This window comes from Atta colombica, unplaced genomic scaffold (genome assembly GCF_001594045.1).
Source record: "Atta colombica isolate Treedump-2 unplaced genomic scaffold, Acol1.0 scaffold56, whole genome shotgun sequence".
Lineage (NCBI taxonomy): Eukaryota > Metazoa > Arthropoda > Insecta > Hymenoptera > Formicidae > Atta > Atta colombica.
This window is the reverse complement of record NW_017259546.1, coordinates 228,107-246,221: the sequence shown is the minus strand read 5'-3', so window position 1 is coordinate 246,221 and position 18,115 is coordinate 228,107. Positions and strand designations below refer to the sequence as shown.

The following is an 18,115-nucleotide window of genomic DNA, read 5'->3' as shown; positions in this document are numbered from 1 at the left end:
CGTTATATATATATATATATATATATATAAAGATAATGCGTTTGCGGGTTTTCTCCGTGTCCAGATCCAATTCTTGAAATGCCAACGTTTCGTGAACCTTGCAGTCCACTTCATCAGGGCGAGGAGCAATCTGATACTGAGCTGTTCCTCCGGATCCTTTTATATATTACGCTACTTGTTGGAATGGTGAAGGGAAAGTAGAAAATTGTAGGGGGGGGAGGGGAAAGAAGTGGGGGAAATCAGTCTTCAATAATCGGGAAAATAGTTTTCCATATTTTATTTATATTGTAACCATCTAATTATCTAATTAGATTGTTAGGTGTTTTTGTATGGTTTCTCTATGGCTTCTCTACACTTTGTTGGAAAGTATGATGTAATGTTGGTTATTGTGGTCGTTTTATCAAACAATATTTGATATTCTGTTTTCGATGTTGTGTTCTGATAATGCTGATTGCGTGATGTGTTTTAATCTGACATCACGTTTGGTGTTTTTTTATCAGTAGGTTGACCATTCTCCCAGTTTCTCCAATGTATACTTGCCCGCAGGAACAAAGTATTTTGTATACTCCTGCGGAGCTGTGTGGAAGTCTTTGATCTTTAGGATTTCTTAAGATTTGTCCTATCTTTTTGAATGGTTTAAAAATAGTTCGGATATTGTGTTTGTTTAATATCTTGCCAATCCGACTGTTATTCCTTTGACATATGGGAGAATGGATGGGATCCTTTCGTCTGATTGTGTGTCAGAGACTATGTCTTGTTTGCATATTTATTGATTGTTTTGATTATGTTTTGTCTTTTTTGTCGTGTCCATTTTCTGTAAGGCTATTTTTAAATGATTGAGTTCTGTTTGTAGATGTTCTTTGTCAGAGATGGTAAAAGCTCTATGTACAATTGAATTAATTATAGACTGTTTTTGTGGGTGGTATGACTCGGGATGTATCTACTTGTGTGTGTTGATTTTCTGTACACTGGATGGCTTAAAGTACTGTCAGCATTCTTAGAGAGGAACAACTCAGTATCAGGCTGCTCCTCGCCCTAATGAAGTTGACTGTAAAATTCACGAAACGTTGGCATTCCAAGAATCTGGACACGGAGAAAATCCGCGAAATGCACAATCTTTATATAAAAAGCACCCGTGGAAGTCTCAAGAATATTATCAAATGATATATATATATATATATATATATATATATATATATATATTTATATATACAATAATAAAATTATTATGTTTGATTTAAGATTTCTGAGTAGTCACCATATTGAATTATGATTAGAAGTGAGAAATGACATGTTAATTTTTATTACGTACATTTATAAATAAAGACAATTTGGATAGGACGAAATGGAGAGATTTTATTACTATTTCTAGACAAAAACAAACAATCATGTATTTTTTTACAATGGCACTTTTAGGAAATGCAACACCTTTTTGAAGAAAAGCGATTCTTTCTTTCGAATCGTATATCATTGATACTGTAATAAAAGTTGATTTTATTGACTAGCTATCATTGTTTTATATATTTGTTTTTATGTATTTTTTCTATTTATCAACTTGATACTGTTTTACCTTTTTAACGATTTTTGTTTAATTAATTAATTTTTTTGTATTTTTTTATTTGTCATCTTGATAATATTGTGATAATAGTCAAATCTTGATCGAAACATTTATGTTTTTATATGATAAATTTAAATATATGACTTTCGTCTTATTTTAACATTTATCGTTGTTGCTGTATGCTCCCTATTATTTATATTTTTTATTTTTTATTTGTATTTTTGAGCCACCTTCAACATTTAAAAGTTGAATAATTTGAAAAATATTTTAGTTTTTATTATGATTTCTTAGCTTAGTTAATAAATACCAGCGTATAATTTCGTTTTCATTTAATTTTCTTTTATTAAATATTAAGTTAAAAACAAATGGAGATCCAGATCGAATAAATCTTTTTTTCATTATCATTTCCTAGTTTTTAATAATTACCAACGTTTTATAATATATTACTTACGTATTTTATTATTACTTTATCGATCTTGTTGTTTTGAAAAAACCGACCGAATCATTATTGTAGTACAGGCTCATGCCATGCTTAGCGCCGAGACATTATCGTGTCTCCAGATTGCAACGTTCGCTGATCATGTATATCACTAACGCTCCTTGCGTAAAGAATGTCAGGAGGACGAAAGGAATGTGTGAAATGCAATCGACGATGACATATCTTAATCTGAAAAGTGGCAGTTTGGAGTTTTGCCTAATATCTCCACTTGTAGGGCACGTACAGAAAAAATAAAAGCACATATAATACGATCGGATAAGTTATCGATTAAGTGTACTTAAAGATTCGATTAGGACAGCTGTTGAGATCCGATAACTTCGATCTGACTCAATTCGCCGATTCATGTAAAGGAGGCATGTCCGCGTATCACGCCATGCTTAGTACCAAGAAACAGTGTCTACAGATTGTAAAATGCTCATTATTCTTTGCAGGAATGTCAGATCCATGAATTATTAATTGTTAAACAAAACGCTGCCACAAAATATCCGGAGACATCACTGGTCGCTGCTTATCTGAAAAATACAGGCAATAGGAATAAGAAATTTTAATCTATCAGAAACTGTGTACTTTATGTAAAATGCATGTTTTCTGATATAAGTATTAAATCTGTTATTCCCTAATTACAAATAAATGCCGAGCGTAACTGTTATATAATGTGAATATAACAATAATATATAAACTTTATAAATACACATAATATATAATAACGGTTAGCTATCTTCGACATAATATCTGTTGTACAAATGTGTTATGTGTTACATAGAAATTATATTACTTTACTGTACATATCAAAATAATGCAAGAGTTATATAAAACAATTATTTCGTAGCTATATAGAAGAATATATATTGGGAATACAAATAAGTTTCAGCCGTTTGCAAAAGATGGCGCCACTAATAAACTATAGTTAAAATTGTTTGATGTAAAACGACATATCGTAAGATTGGACATCCGACAACACCATAACCCTTGAAATATTAGCGATTTTGTAGCATCATATATTTTTTTTGTACGAAAATGTCGAGTTTTGAGCCGAATAAGCGTCATTTGCGGGAACTGTTGATTTACTTCTTTAATTTGAAGAAATCTGCAGCTGAGGCCCATAGATTGCTTGTAGAAGCATATGGTGATGCTGTGTTAAATGAGAGAAGTTGTCGTGAGTGGTTTTAAAAGTTTAAGAACGGTGAATTTGACGTCGAAGACAAAGAACGTAGCGGAAGGCCGAAAGTGTACGAAAACACGGAATTGGAAGCATTATTGGATGAAGATTCGTGCCAAACGCAAAAAGAACACTTACATTAGGAGTGACTCAACAAACAATTTCATATCGTTTGAAATAATTGGGAATGATTCAAAAGCAAGGGAATTGGGTTCCATATGAACTGAAGCCGAGAAACATTGAACGTCAATTTTTCACATGTGAAATGCTGCTTGCCAAGCATAAACGAAAGGATTTTTTGCATCGTATAGTCACTGGTGATGAAAAATGGATTCACTACGATAACCCAAAGAGAGAAATGATGAGGACTACCTGGCCATGCTTCAACATCGACAGCCAAGCCGAATATTCATGAAAAAAAACTCATGTTGTGTATTTGGTGGGATCAGCTTGGTGTCGTGTATTATGAGTTGGTCAAACCGAACGAGACCATTACTAGGGCTCTCTACCGAACACAATTGATGAGATTGAGCCGAGCACTCAAGGAAAAATGCCCACTACTACTCCAGGCATGACAAAATTATTCTCCTGTATGATAATGCTCGACCACATGTTGGGGCGCCGGTTAAAACCTACTTTGAAACACTCAAATGGGAAGTTCTACCCTATCCACTGTATTCTCTAGACATTGCTCCTTTCGACTACCACTTGTTCCGATCGATGACGCATGGCCTGTCTGAGCAGCACTTCACATTATATAAAGATACCAAAAATTGTATCGATGATTGGATAGCTTCAAAAGATGAAGCGTTCTTCCGACGCGGTATCCACATGCTACCAGAAAAATGGAAAAAAGTAATGGCTAGCGATGGCCATTACTTTAAATAAAACATTATATACCGTTCTTTCACAATAAATGCTTAATTTTTGATAAAAAACGGCGGAAACTTATTTGTACTCCCAATAATAAACAATGAATAACTCAGTTAATGTAGAATATTTTTGTGAACGGCTTTGGTAATACATTTTCGAGATTATCAATTTCCTGAAAATGCAATAAAAAAAAATCGATTTATTTTATCCGACAAAGTAGAAGAATACCCTCTTAATGTAAACATGTAAAAATATAAAAATGAAATTTTTAATGTAATATAAAAATGTAAATATTGTTTTTCTGAATAATTGAATTTTTTTATAAGAATTAGCAAAAATATAAAACTATAAAATAATTAAAATTATTATGTGGGGTAATAATTAAAATTATTATTATTATATATAGGATGTCTCAAATCATACGTCCATCCATTTTATCTCCGCAGGATAAAAGATCTAATCAAAAATATATTCAGACCAAAGTTATGGGGTTTAAAAAGATCTATTTATTGATCATATTAGTTTTACCTTGGGTGGCTTTGTTAAGGTCAGATCAAGGTCACATCGATTTTTTTAAATAAAACATCCTACTTTTTATTCTAGAATCTAATAGCCGATGTCAAGTGCTTTCCAAAACCTTATAATAAAGTATCTTTTGATTAAGTAAATCTCGAGTTATGAAGATTAAAAATTACAATATCGCTGACATTAGCATTACTCAAGGTGTATCACATGAAGGTTGCTCAGTCGGATTTATACTTTTTGTACGTGTGTGTGTGTGTGTGTGTGTGTGTGTGTGTGTGTGTGTGTGTGTGTGTGTGTGTGTGCGCGCGCATCTACATGCGTACGTGTACTTGCATATGTTGGTGATTCTAATAAATAAATGTTTACTTGTTTATGAGAGATGTTCAAAATGACCACCATTTTCTATGACCGTGCGATAGTTTTGTTGCTGTTTCGCTTTGATAAGCTCATAACTCATTCGCACGCAATGGTTCACTGTGCGCAACCCGTTGGGACCGAGCTCAAACATTCGAGCCCTAGTAATAAATATTCAACCTTAGAGACTTTCCTATGTTGCTACAGAAATGAATCAGATAAATAAATATTCACTATTTCGTTTTATTTTTTAAAGTTTTCATAGATTTAGTCCTTTAGCCAGTCATGTTTTATTCAAATGAAGCTGTGGTATTCTTCGCTGACAGGCTCACGCGAGGGTACGCTAACGCGAGCGCTCGTCCGCCGCCGTGGGGGGCCCTGCCGTTGTGTTAATCAGCTTATCCCCTCGCCCTCCTAAAATAATTTCCTTTTACGTATAAAAATTAAGTGATATTTTTTCTTTTTGCTTTAGAAGTCGCGCATGAAAATCGATCGTAAAATGAACTTGTGCTAGAAACATCTTTAGACGTCGATTATACTGACCGGTTGCGGGAAGACCATTTTTGTGAAGGCTTTTCTCCGGCATTTATCTCTCATGTCTGACGTCCGTTTCGAGAGAATTTTGTTTTATTACGCGGAATGGCAAAAAACCTATCGTCAATTACAATACAACATACGTATAAAAGAACTCGAAGAACAGCATTGAGAATGCAGCAATACTAAAACGACGAAGAAGAATATAATTGAATTTTGCGAGAGATTACCTCGTCTGGAAAATTACTCGAACGATCCGCTTTCCCCGAAATTAGTGATAATCGACGATCTTATGAGAAAATCGTGCGACACGACTGTAGATCTTTTTACCAAAGGCAGTCATCATAAGAATCTCAGTGTTATTTTTATCTCGCAAACCTCTTCCATCAGGGACGTAGTCAGCATGATATATCATTTAACTCAAATCACATCGTCGTTTTCAAAAATCAACGTGCTCAAATTCGTCATTTAGCGCGTCAAATCTATTCCGACGATCCAAATTTCCTAGAAGAGGCAAACTACAATGTCACATCAAGGCCTCATGGATATTTGTTGCTTGATCTGAAATCAATCCCAGACGAGTATCGATTTCGAGCGTGTATTTTTCTCAAGGATACAATTCATTACATATATACGTGCCGCGTAGATCATTTTCCAATGGATTCGTATAAAAATTGAGTACGGATAATCGCACGTGTCAGTCGTAGATTTTTCTCGCGATGAAAGTGAGTGACAAGAAATCGCATAGAGAGAGACGCAAATCGTCACACATTCGACCGATAAGAGAAACTGTCTCCTCGCGGCGCTCTATCATTTGAACAAAAATCAATTCATAACCTTCTTGTGAAACGCGAACGAAAAACTAATTTCTTGTATCTGTGAACATGTTTTTAATACACTCAAAAGTAATACCTCGCTCGAACGGTGTGAAAAAATTTGGTTAACCAAATACAAAAAGGCTCTGCGTCGCGTTGCAAAACGTAGTAATTGGAAAAATAAAAAAAAGCTGTTGGTGCAGCAGGATTTTTACTTTATATTATTGGATCTATATTATTGACTTTATCACTAATTATCGAAGGAACGAAATAATAAAACGCTATGGAAAGAGCTAAAAAAATGGTTTTAATTTCGACGGAAAATCTAGAAAGAAGAATGCATCATCAGCTATATCAGAATCCGACATTATTCGTTTTTGACAGAAAATCAAAAGATCTCAGTACCGCAAAATTCGAATAACATCGCGAGCACTAATAATACAACACAAACCACCGGAATCATCTAATATGACTCGATGTGGAAAGATGAGTCGTATTCTTAATTCCGGCTGGCTGCGTGACGAAAGCGAGAGATGGAAAATGTACAGAGAGGCATTATAGCGATATCAATTTATTCAAGAAACGCGAAGGTAGAAAGACAAGTACATAACGAAAACAAAAATACAGAAGATAACGCTATACGAGATGAGACGATGAAAGATGGCGCTTTCACGTAAATACCCGATATACTATCGTTATCATATTTCATCAGTAACATCAATATTATAACGAAAAATTTCGAAATTTCGAGCGAGCATAATCATGATGAAAAGCATCGAAGAAATAATGGAAAGTGTACCGAAATCTTATCATAAGCATGCACACTTACTGAAACATTTATTTCGAAAAGCTGTGCCTGATAGAATTAGTTGGGATCCATGGAATCATGACTATAGATGGTAACGTCGTGAAAGATTCAAATCATTGATTTAATAAACGATGCGATGCACGAAAGAAAAATTGTGAAAGCAATGTAGAAATCAGTTTGCACGATTATTCATGTGTTGAACATACCTTCTGCACTGGTAAGAAATAAAAGATTATTGCAGGGTGTTATTGTAAACAATGTAAAATTTCGATCTCGTGCGAGTTTCGCGTCGATTATATCGAGAGCACGAGAGGAAAGAGAAAAATATAAAAATTATGAACAAGAAATAGACGAGGAAAATTCGTTGAAAAGTCGTTCTTTCTTGTACACGAAAAACTATTATCTTCGTATCTTTGCAAACGGGAAAAAATCGATTATTCGGTTGGAAAAAACTGAGATAACAATGACGTTTGAAAAATTATACTATGATCCATCGCATTATGCGGGTTATTTGGCGGTGGCTAATCTAAACCGAATTTCTTATAGGGAGAAGTCATACATTGATTCGAATCGCAAGACGCGTATACGTTGCATCGGCCATTACGCAAAAAATTTCCGCGATTACAATGAAACAAGCATTGACGATGTGTGGGAGACAGATTTGATCGAACTTTGAAATCTAAAAAGTTATTGTAAATTAAGCTTCATCCGCAAAACCTCCTACCTAACTTCTTGTTTATGGGACACGGATATCCTCGGTTACATGGACAATACGTTCAAATCCAAAACGCTCGAGAGATACGCGCAATATATTCAAGAAAATCATGCATTAGATTTCATTGGTCCTTCACTGCGACATTTCAATCAAGATATATTTTTAATGAATGGAGTGAAAGTTAGAATGAGAGTCATACGCTCGAAAGATTTATTTTACCTTATAAAGAGTAAAATGAATATGCATTCTTGATATCAGTCTAAGAAGAACAAAGATAAGCTCGGGTATTAATCGTACACGTTAGAATGAGTATAACTACCACCATGTATCCCCTTACGAGGGTCGAAGTTAAAACATAAACGTTGGCTTCGTGCAGAAATCGATAGACAATACTCGGACAACTACCAAAACGAATAATAATCGTATTGGCTTTATCAATACAAGGTGTTCAACGGTGATAGAAAATTGAATTCGTTTAATCTCAAAAATTATGGAATAAATTTCTTTTTGTTGTACGTCGATGACATGCAAGTTTTCAATAGATCGTTACAGCCAAATTTTTCGAAAGACGAGTTGCTCTAGCTTGAAAAGTGTCACATATTATTCTTGGGAACCGGCATTCACTTTCTGAACGAAGGTAATTCTATAAGTAGAGATTATGTCAATGGCTATACTCTTTTCGCTTTCGATCTTACTCCAGTGGCGCTAATTGTGCAGGAATCTCATGAAACACGGAAGCTTACGATTAGAAGTGAGATTCGAAAAAGCTCTTTCCGTGATTATTAATTGTATTGTCTATGTCGAGTTTGATAACGTTTTAGAAATTGACTTCTCGCGTCAAATCATTGTCCACTTTTCCGGTTAGCCCTATGACTAGAAAATTATTTTCCCTCCTACACATTTTTTTTCTCATTTAATTGAGAGAGCAAGATAACGAAAAAGCTACAGTCTTGCTCGTGACTCCGACACCAACGTTTCGTGACACCAACGTAAAAAGAGTAGCGAAAATTCGAATATCATGGATATATAGTCATTGATATACAAGATTTTCGCTGTCAAAAAAAAGTTTATTCCGAAAGAAGTCACGATTCTAACAATTAATGCGACAACCACTGGACACTTATGACATCACCTTATTCATGTGACGATTTATCCGAGAAAATAAGATGAGAAAACAACTGGCTTATACGAAATTATCATGAAATCAATTCACAATTCGACGGAGATCAATCTTAAAAACTTTATGATATATTTGCGAGACGTTACATTATGAAATTGGATTGAACTGGATTGATCTGCGCATCTGTAGTACAACTGGCCCAATCCAATCGCCAGGCCCACCATGTTGCGCCATCCTTTCCATGACTGGCGAGAGGAACGCCTCTTCCCGCCATCTACTCTGTCAGGCCGTTACAAGGAAGCAGCGAATCACTCCCCGCCCTCGAGCCCTCCTAGCCGCTCCCGAGGGAGCCAGCTCCCGCGGAAAGAGCCTCGCGGGAGCGAGCCCCCCGAAAGCCACTCAGACCACGCCGGATCAGACCTGCCGGACTTAGACTAGCCGAGTAGAATTCACATCACCCTATCAGGAGATGTAACGCTTCCTTTCAGCGCAGGGAGAGGGGGGGCAAAGGGAGTCTACGCCCTCCCCCCGTTCCCCCCTCCGTCTCTTGCGCGCTCCCTTTCTCTCGTGCGCTCGTTGCTCTCCTTCCACCGCATAACATCACCACAGAAGAAGAAAAAGATCCTTTGATCATCGCACCTTCGTCACGCAGCATGCTTTTAGTACCTCGGGCAGCGATAAATCCGCGCTCACCATCCTCAATTCTTCCCTCGGCTCCATGCGAGCATCGCAGGGTATACTCCGATGAGGGTATGCTCCGAGGCAGCGCCGCACTGCTAACACTTTTTCGAGCTCTTCTTTCCGATGCAATGCAAATATCAGCCAAAGCAATCATTACCTGCATAGAAGGAAAATCCTACTCTAGATTCCATCCACTTAATCGTGTGATTGAATGATCCTTATGAAGTCTTCCATGGCCGGATAGGGTCATGAAACCACTCTTTCCACTTTTCATAGAGTCTAGCCCTCAGCTTGATCCCGCTTAATATCGCTACAGGGATGACGGACGCTTCCTCGTGCTTTAGTCTGGCAACCTTCTCGTATACCTCCGCATACATTCTTGAAACCAATTCCAGCGGAGTCATCCCGGCTAGGACAGTGCTTATCGCGAACGAAGCTGTTCTGTAAGACTTAATCATTCTTCCAATCATTCGCCGCTGGAACGTCGCAGCGCTCCCCAGATGACCTCGCTTTTCTTGACCTTGTCCGCCCAGATTGGGGCTCCGTACAGCGCCACGGAGCCAACGATCGCGAAAAGCCTGCGGACCTTGCCTCCCGGCCTCCAAGATTTGGAAGTAATCTACCGAGCTATTCCAATAGAGTTTCTCTATTGGAATTACTCTCAAAATGAATGGAGAATGTCCATCCGCTATCCAGAACCAGACCTAAATATTTCACGCTGGTCTTAACTAGTACGCGGACTCCCGCGATCCTCACCTCTGTTTTCGGAGGTCTCCCTCTTCCATAGAAGCCTATAGCGTTGATCTTGAGAGGTGTCACTTGAAGTCCCAGTTCTTCTGTTTCGTGAACTACATCCTTCACGGCCTCATCAGATAATGATGGCCTCCTTCCAGTCCGCTCCGGACGCCAGGATCATGATCGTCCGAATAACAGACGATCCGGCAGTCAAGTGGGAGCTCAGACTGACACATCACGGAGTCGTAACCCAAGTTCCACAGTAATGGGTCGAATCCTACAGATCCCTACGATCCTCGCCGTACGCTACTCTCCATCACAGAGCTATCTTCCACTGGTAAATTAGACTCCGCTCCTCCTAGATAGGATCTGACGGTCCTCCTCAGGTATCGCGGAATCCAGTGCGCAATGAGCTCGACCAATCTTGTTTATGGGATGGAATTGAAGGCATTTTTAATGTATGGAGAGACTCCTATGACGATCTTCCCTTTCTGAATAGCTTTTTCCACGTATTGTCTCACACAGAGCACTGCGTCGACGGTGCTCCTCCCTTTTCTAAAGCTAAATTGTTCGCATGGAGGTTCGGTCCTCTCCTTTCTAGGGGGACAATCCTATTGGCCATTGGCGACAATCCGCTCAAGGAGCTTCGTCTCGTCATCAAGGAGGCATATCGGTCTATACCTCGAGGAACTGTCTGCCGGCCTCCCTGGCTTCTGAAGAAGGACCAGTTTGGCCCTCTTCCGGATGGGAACGCACCTCTTCTCAAGCATTCGGTAAAGAACTTTCTCTGCCGCCAATTGCGTTTATTGCTCAGGCTTTCGCGGGAATACCACTGGGGAGCCCTTCCTCTCTATCATTCTCCTGAAGAGTATCTCTTGAACGGACACTTCGTATTCCTCCTTCCTGGCGCTGTATCCTTCCTGGGGAAGAGGGAGTTCCTCTCAGGAGGGGTCCTCTTCCTCTGGTAATGGGAGTGGGAAGAGCGTTCCCAGCACCTACTGTAGCAGTAAAGCCTCCAACGACTCCGACGATTCTGATTGGGAGAGTCCACTGTCTCAGCTTATCAAGGACTGTCTATAAAAGACCATCCCCAAGGTTCCTCGTTGAGAATGAACCTTAACTCCTCCCAGGCCTTGTCCTTCGCCTTGGCTATAGCGGTCGCCCTAGCTAACTTCAGATCCGCAATTTTCGCCGCGATTTCATCCACGTGGATGATCTACGGGTTCTTTTCAGGACTCGCCTAGCTCACATAGCTTCATTCCTGAGCCTCGCTGTTTCCTCTGACCATCTGGCCAACGCTCGCCTAGGACATGGTTCTGGGCATAGCCGTGTCACACGCCCTCACCATGATGTCGTGCAGCATCTCGTTCTCCAAGTCCCACTCCTCCAGAGGTGGAGCATCACCCACGTCCCCACTAGGATGGCTGCCATCAATCTGACTTCATCCATCTCGCGGAACGAAATTTCTGCTGACGCGGGGCGCTACTCTTGCACACTTAAGTTGACGTCTCTCCCATGATTATCTCTATATATTTATGGTCCAAGAGCGTTTTGTGGGAGGATCTTCCAGTCACATGCACTCTACATCTATACTAGAGGACAAGAGAAAACATGTTATACTCTCCAGAAACGTATATCTGGAAGGAATTTTTCTGACTTTCAAAAATCTAACAGATTTCGAAGATCGTGGGCAACGTTGCATACACGGATTTCGGAAGCAACGTCGAATCACATTGCGCCTTACGCAACTCTTACAAATTGAAACGTTGATTGGCTGCTACAATATAATAGCAGCAAATCAAGTTACGATAGTTTTCCCTCAGAAAATTGGAGCAAGAGAAATTGACATCGAGAGTGAAAAAACAGACAACGGAAATTTTTCAATTTAATTTAAAAATCAAAAACGCGATATCATTCGTAAAGCATGGAGGAAAAATGTCATAACAGAAAAGGCGAACTAGAATAAAGATAAACAAGTGACAGACGAGGAGAAAAAAGATCTTCCAAAATTCGAGTCGTCGACTGATAAAGATAAAGTACTAACATTAGCGTCTCATAAACGTTGAGCATTTTTGAGAACTTCACATCGCCGACAAAAGAGATATCTTTTGAATTTACGCAAAACATTTCTTCTCTCATGCTCTCCGACGACGAGAAATGAATTCGCTAGAAGTTTTAAACGCATTATATCATCTCAGTGTCCGACATGCGGAGATCTATCTTGCCGACTGTCGAGGGTGTAAACAAGGCCATTGTCGTTAACACGGACAATTACGATCGATCTGGCTACAACACTGAGTCGCCTTCACACACATCGATAAACACGAAATAGGATCATATTTTGATAGCTACGACTTGCCGTTAGATCCTTTACGACTAAGATTCCTTTTACGACTTCGACAAAATTCCACCATGTATTGTTGGAATACGACAATGGTACAAGGAATACTTTCTCAAACTTGTGGACAATACTATGTATTTCTACATTTTATGTGTAATGACTATAATCTTAGCCAGTTTCTTAGTCTATTTAGCTCTGATTGTAAGCGAAATGATTGATTGATTGTACAGTTATTTCATAAAATTTTTTTTTATTGTAAACATAAATTCATAAATTCTCATGCTGTATTCCGTCATGTTCAAACGAGTACTCTTTCAAGAAAGAAAAATAACTATTTCATGTAATATCTTTTTTAAATAAACATTTTAATCTTGTAAATATTGCTTATTTCTTGCTCCTACCTTCATCCTCATTTACAATAAATATATTTTCTCTCGTATTGCAGACTTAGATAATGTGCATTAATAATACATAAATACATAAAATATTTAAAAAAATATATTATTAAATATAATATTTTTAAAGTAATGTCGCGCCACACACACAGTTGAACATGTTCGTTTCTGTTTTATCTCCCCCTTTCTTCTGAGTAAAAATAAGAGCCCTCCTAGACTTAAAAATTTTCGTAAAAGATCTCATTTCTCATAAGTAAAAAATATTCTACACTACCAGGTGTACAAGTATGAAATGACGATTTGAGAAACAGATGGCGCACCAATGCAGTGTGAAGTACAAAGATTTAACATTATTCGCCATTTTATTGTACCATAAACAAGTGTCAAACACGCAAAGTGATTTGATTGAAAAGTGTTTGCATAGTATTGCTGTTTAATATAACGAAATTTGTACCAAATAAGGAGCATTCGCGGACAGCATTAATTTTTTATTTTCATTTGAAGAAAACTACTGCGGAATTATACCGATTACTTGGAGAAACTTATGGTGAACATGCTCCATCGTAAAAAACGTGTGAATGATGGTTTCAGCGTTTCAAAATTGGAGATTTCGATGTTGCAGACAAGGAACACGGAAAACCGCTCAAAAAATACGAAGACGTGGAATTGCAAGCATTGCTGGATGAAGATGATTCACAAACACAAAAACAACTCGCAGAGCAATTGAGCGTTAGCCAACAAGCTGTTTCCAATCGCCTACGAGAGATGGGAAAGATTCAGAAAATCGGCAGATGGATGCCACATGAATTGAACGAGAGACAGATAGAGAGGCGCAAAAACACATGAAATTTTACTCGAACGATACAGAAGAAAGTCATTCTTGCATCGTATCGTTACTGGGGATGAAAAGTGGATTTTTTTTGAGAATCCCAAGCGCAAAAAATCATGAGTAGACCCAGGCGCCATCCACATCGACCGCAAGTCCGAATCGCTTTGGCAGGAAGATTATGCTCTGTGTTTGATGGAACCAGAAGGGTGTGATCTATTATGAGCTATTGAAGCCTGGCGAAACGGTTAATACCAAACGCTATCAACAACAATTGATCGATTTGAACCGTTCGCTGCTTAAAAAACGATCAGAATACCAAAAGAGGCAACACAAGGTCATTTTTCTCCATGACAATGCATCATCACATACGGCAAAACCAGTTCGGGAGCACACAGCACACACATTGGAAGCACTCAGCTGGGAAGTTCTACCCCACGGTTACGGTTTACTCACCAGACTTGGCTCCTTCCGATTATCACTTGTTTGCATCGATGGGTCACGCACTTGCTGAGTAGCGCTTTGGTTCGTATGAAGATGTGAAAAAATGGCTCGATGAATGGTTCGCGGCAAAAGGGGAAGATTTTTACTGGCGTGGTATCCACAAATTGCCCGAAAGATGGGAAAAATGTGAAACTAGCAATGGAGCATACTTTGAATAAATCTCTTTTTATCATTCTTCCGAATGTAACGTGTTTTTTTTAGGAAAAAAAATCGTCATTTCATTCTTGTACACCTGGTAAAACGCTAACACATCGAAGACATTGTGTCGCGCCAACAAAAAAAAATGACCGTCATAAAACCATCCGCTATTCATGCCCGATATTCGTTCTTTGTCATCATAACAAAAAAATATCACAGTCCCAATCTCTACTCATCATTTTTTCAGACTTTACCCGCCATTTAGTCAGATGTTCTCTATCACCCCCTTCTCCAATCATCTCGATAAGTACGGTGCGAACTAATCAGATCTTTATTAAGTATAAGGCAAATCAATCAAAACACATCATTTAATTTACTCTATTACTCTCACCTTTCACTTCTTGACCAATCAAAGCGCATCTTTTTTTCCAGACAGACCGGTCTAGGCTACGCCCACGATGCCGAAGAGAAATGTGAAGGGGATTTGTTTTGACGCCCTAGACTGCCCATATAGTACTTATATGAAATTATTAAAACTATTAATCAAAAAGTTAAAGATTAAAGACATATAAATTTATATTGTGACTGCTGTGATAATCAATCAGTCATCAGTCTAATACTGATATGTTTCAACGTATAAAACATGATCTTAGCGCTGCAAAGTCATAATTGTTTATTATCGGTATGTACGCTTTGTGAAGTCCCTTTGTCTGCAAGTTAAGGCTGTTTCTCTGTTTTTAATATTTAATATTTCCGAAGCGTAATATTTTCTGTTCTTCATATTATGATCTCAATCAAATTCATGTCCCTGCAACCTGTGTTCGGTTATCACGGAGTGGATAAACGTATTCCACCTGTGTTCGGCAATTCTCGTTTTTAATTGTCGTTCCTGTATATGTAGCATTACAGTCCAAGTAATTGACCTTGTAGACCATATTGGTCTTGGCGGAGCGGGAGCGAGGATCTTTTTGAACTTTGATAATTTTTTGTAATTTATTGTTGCTATAAAATCTCTTTGGAGTATTTACTAATAAATTGTTTAAATTTCTTCTAATAGAAGAAATGTATGAAACTGCGAACCACGAAGTTCTATCAAGTATGATCACATTATTTGAGTGGACTCGTTTCTTGTTTCATGAAGCTATGAATTTTCTTCTTGATGGTATTAAAGATGAAATCGAACGGATATATCAATTCTAGACAAAGCTGCTGACAGAATATACGTATGCTATAGGCGTACATATACTGCGGACACCGCCAAGCAAGCAGCGTAGTATGCAGTACTGTCGCGAGATGAATTCGATTTCCGTGAGGAGAAAATGACGCGAATCCCTATAAAGAGGCATATGTAAATGAAATCCGTTTACTCTCAGTTCAATCGGAATGTCTCTGAAAGTGTTTTTTTTTAAATAGAATTATTATTAAACAACATTAAGAATCTTTATTTTAGATCACATATGTAAAAAACACAATTTCTAACACAATTTCTAGAAAAATGCCTATTATGGTTGAAGCTGGATCTTCATTGCTTTAAATAATTCAATCTTGAATTATTAACCTTATATACCTTATATATGTACTTACACATATATCATTTTTATTGTAGTCTTTTTAAAACTGCACGCTAAATTATTTTTCCGAACTATAATTAATTATAACAATTAAAACTACTTTAGTAATCGCGAATTGAAAGCAATTTAATAATTTGATGCTACCATCAAGCATCATATTATAAAGATGTTAATATGGTAAAACTGTTAATAAATTTATTGCAAAAATATTACCTCGGCCGGATGTATTTCGTACGAGCATCCTAAGCCTTAGATCTTAGAATTATTATTAGTTAATTATTATTTGTGTGATGCATACTTGTTTCCTGAATTTGTATCTTGTCGAAATGCACATATATCATTGTAGAAAAGTATTACTATACTGTAGCAGTAGTATTTTTCTACTAAGGGATAACAATAATATTCAATAGAATAATGAGATTGTTTATTGATCTGTATCTAGAAGATTATCTTAATAGATCTTATCTTAATAGATCATCGTGAAAATTCTTTACCAACCGATTGTGAGCAATTTCGTTTTCACCCTTCATCTATGGTGTTACATCGGATACATATAAGACATGGATTATATATTTTTCATATGAATATTTCACTGTGTCTTTTATACCGTTTGATTGAATTGTGACTATTTAAAACACGTGACCTTTTTACTACGTTTTTGCTCACGCGAGTTTATAACATCTGATAATGACGCAATTACGATACCGAAACATGTTATGTAATACAATGTAATGCAATGTATGTAAAGTATTCATACCAAATTTATATATCGATTTATTAAAATGTTAAAACTTTAAACAATTATTACATACATTTATGTTTGAATTTGATTCTAAATTTACCCTTTTCTTGATATTTTTGTTATTTAAAAGAGTTCTTTAATTTAATTTTATTTATAATTATTTAATATTTATTGATAAAAATTACATCATTTTAAAGAATTTTAAAAAATGTATTAAATTGATATTTTTAATGTTATTTTCAAAATTATTCCATATTAAATAGATACTGTAGTGACCAAGTTATCGGGACATTGTAGATCGATATAATTTTCGAATCTGCTGAACGGAAACAAAAATCCTTTTAAAGTAGACGAAAAATTTGGAGGTGCTGCAGACTTTAGTCAATTTTGGTCCTCACAAAATTTCCAAATACATGAAAATATATTTTTTGAGGTCAATTATAAGATAAATTATTTATATAAAAGATTTGATATTCACAATTGACGTAAGTTAAAAAACTGTAGAATACAAACTATAGAACTTAAGATCTTAAGACTTTGATTTCTGATGATCTTATATTATGTTGTTTACTTACGTACTAAAGAGATGTTGTTCCTTCATATGCCAATTATTGCGAAGAATATTACTAAGGCCTCGACAGTATAAAGGCTTAGGACGCTCGCACGGAATGCAAGAGACCGGGTTCGACTTTCGGTCGAGGTAATATTTTTCGCAATAAGAATTAATTATTTACAGATTTTAATATATTATTCAACATTATTAACATCGATGCGAATAAGCATAAAAAATTTGTTAAATTGATAGTCAATTTAACACATGATATTACTGCGGTTTAATAGAGTTAGCGTTTTTAAGACCGACCATATATAAGATCTCATGTGATAATTGTGATGCTAACTATGTTGACCAAACTAAGAGAAAACTAAGTACTATATATAATAGATTGTGAACATTTTGGATATTATCAAAAAGATTCTCCATCTGTTATATCCTTATCACGTTAATTTTACTCATAATTTCAGTTGGAATGATGTGAGAATTTTAGACAGTGAACCTTCTTATAACAAAAGATTGATATCTGAAATGGTTCACATTAAAAGACAGAAACGAGGTTTAAATAAACAAAATGATACTGAATCATTGCCAGGATCCTACTTACAAATGATACAATCCCTTTCTCACTCATAATTATCTTTCCTTTCTCTCTATGTATCCCCTTCC

At 36.8% G+C, this 18,115-nt stretch overlaps 1 protein-coding gene across 3 annotated transcripts in view; it reads left to right on the top strand.

The window, feature by feature from the left end:
* The window catches only part of LOC108692020, a 36,217-nt gene that overhangs the window by 5,869 nt on the left and 12,233 nt on the right, over window positions 1-18,115 (top strand). Inside the window, exon 5 of one of the 3 annotated variants that reach the window (XM_018200106.1) lies at window positions 15,013-15,090. The exons of 1 other annotated variant lie outside the window; for it this stretch is intronic. In XM_018200106.1, the coding sequence (XP_018055595.1) occupies window positions 15,013-15,057 (45 nt within the window). In that variant the 3' untranslated portion in view covers window positions 15,058-15,090. Of the gene's footprint in view, window positions 1-2,488; window positions 2,691-15,012; window positions 15,091-18,115 lie in introns of those variants that run through there. One more of the 3 variants, XM_018200105.1, reaches the window with a different exon arrangement.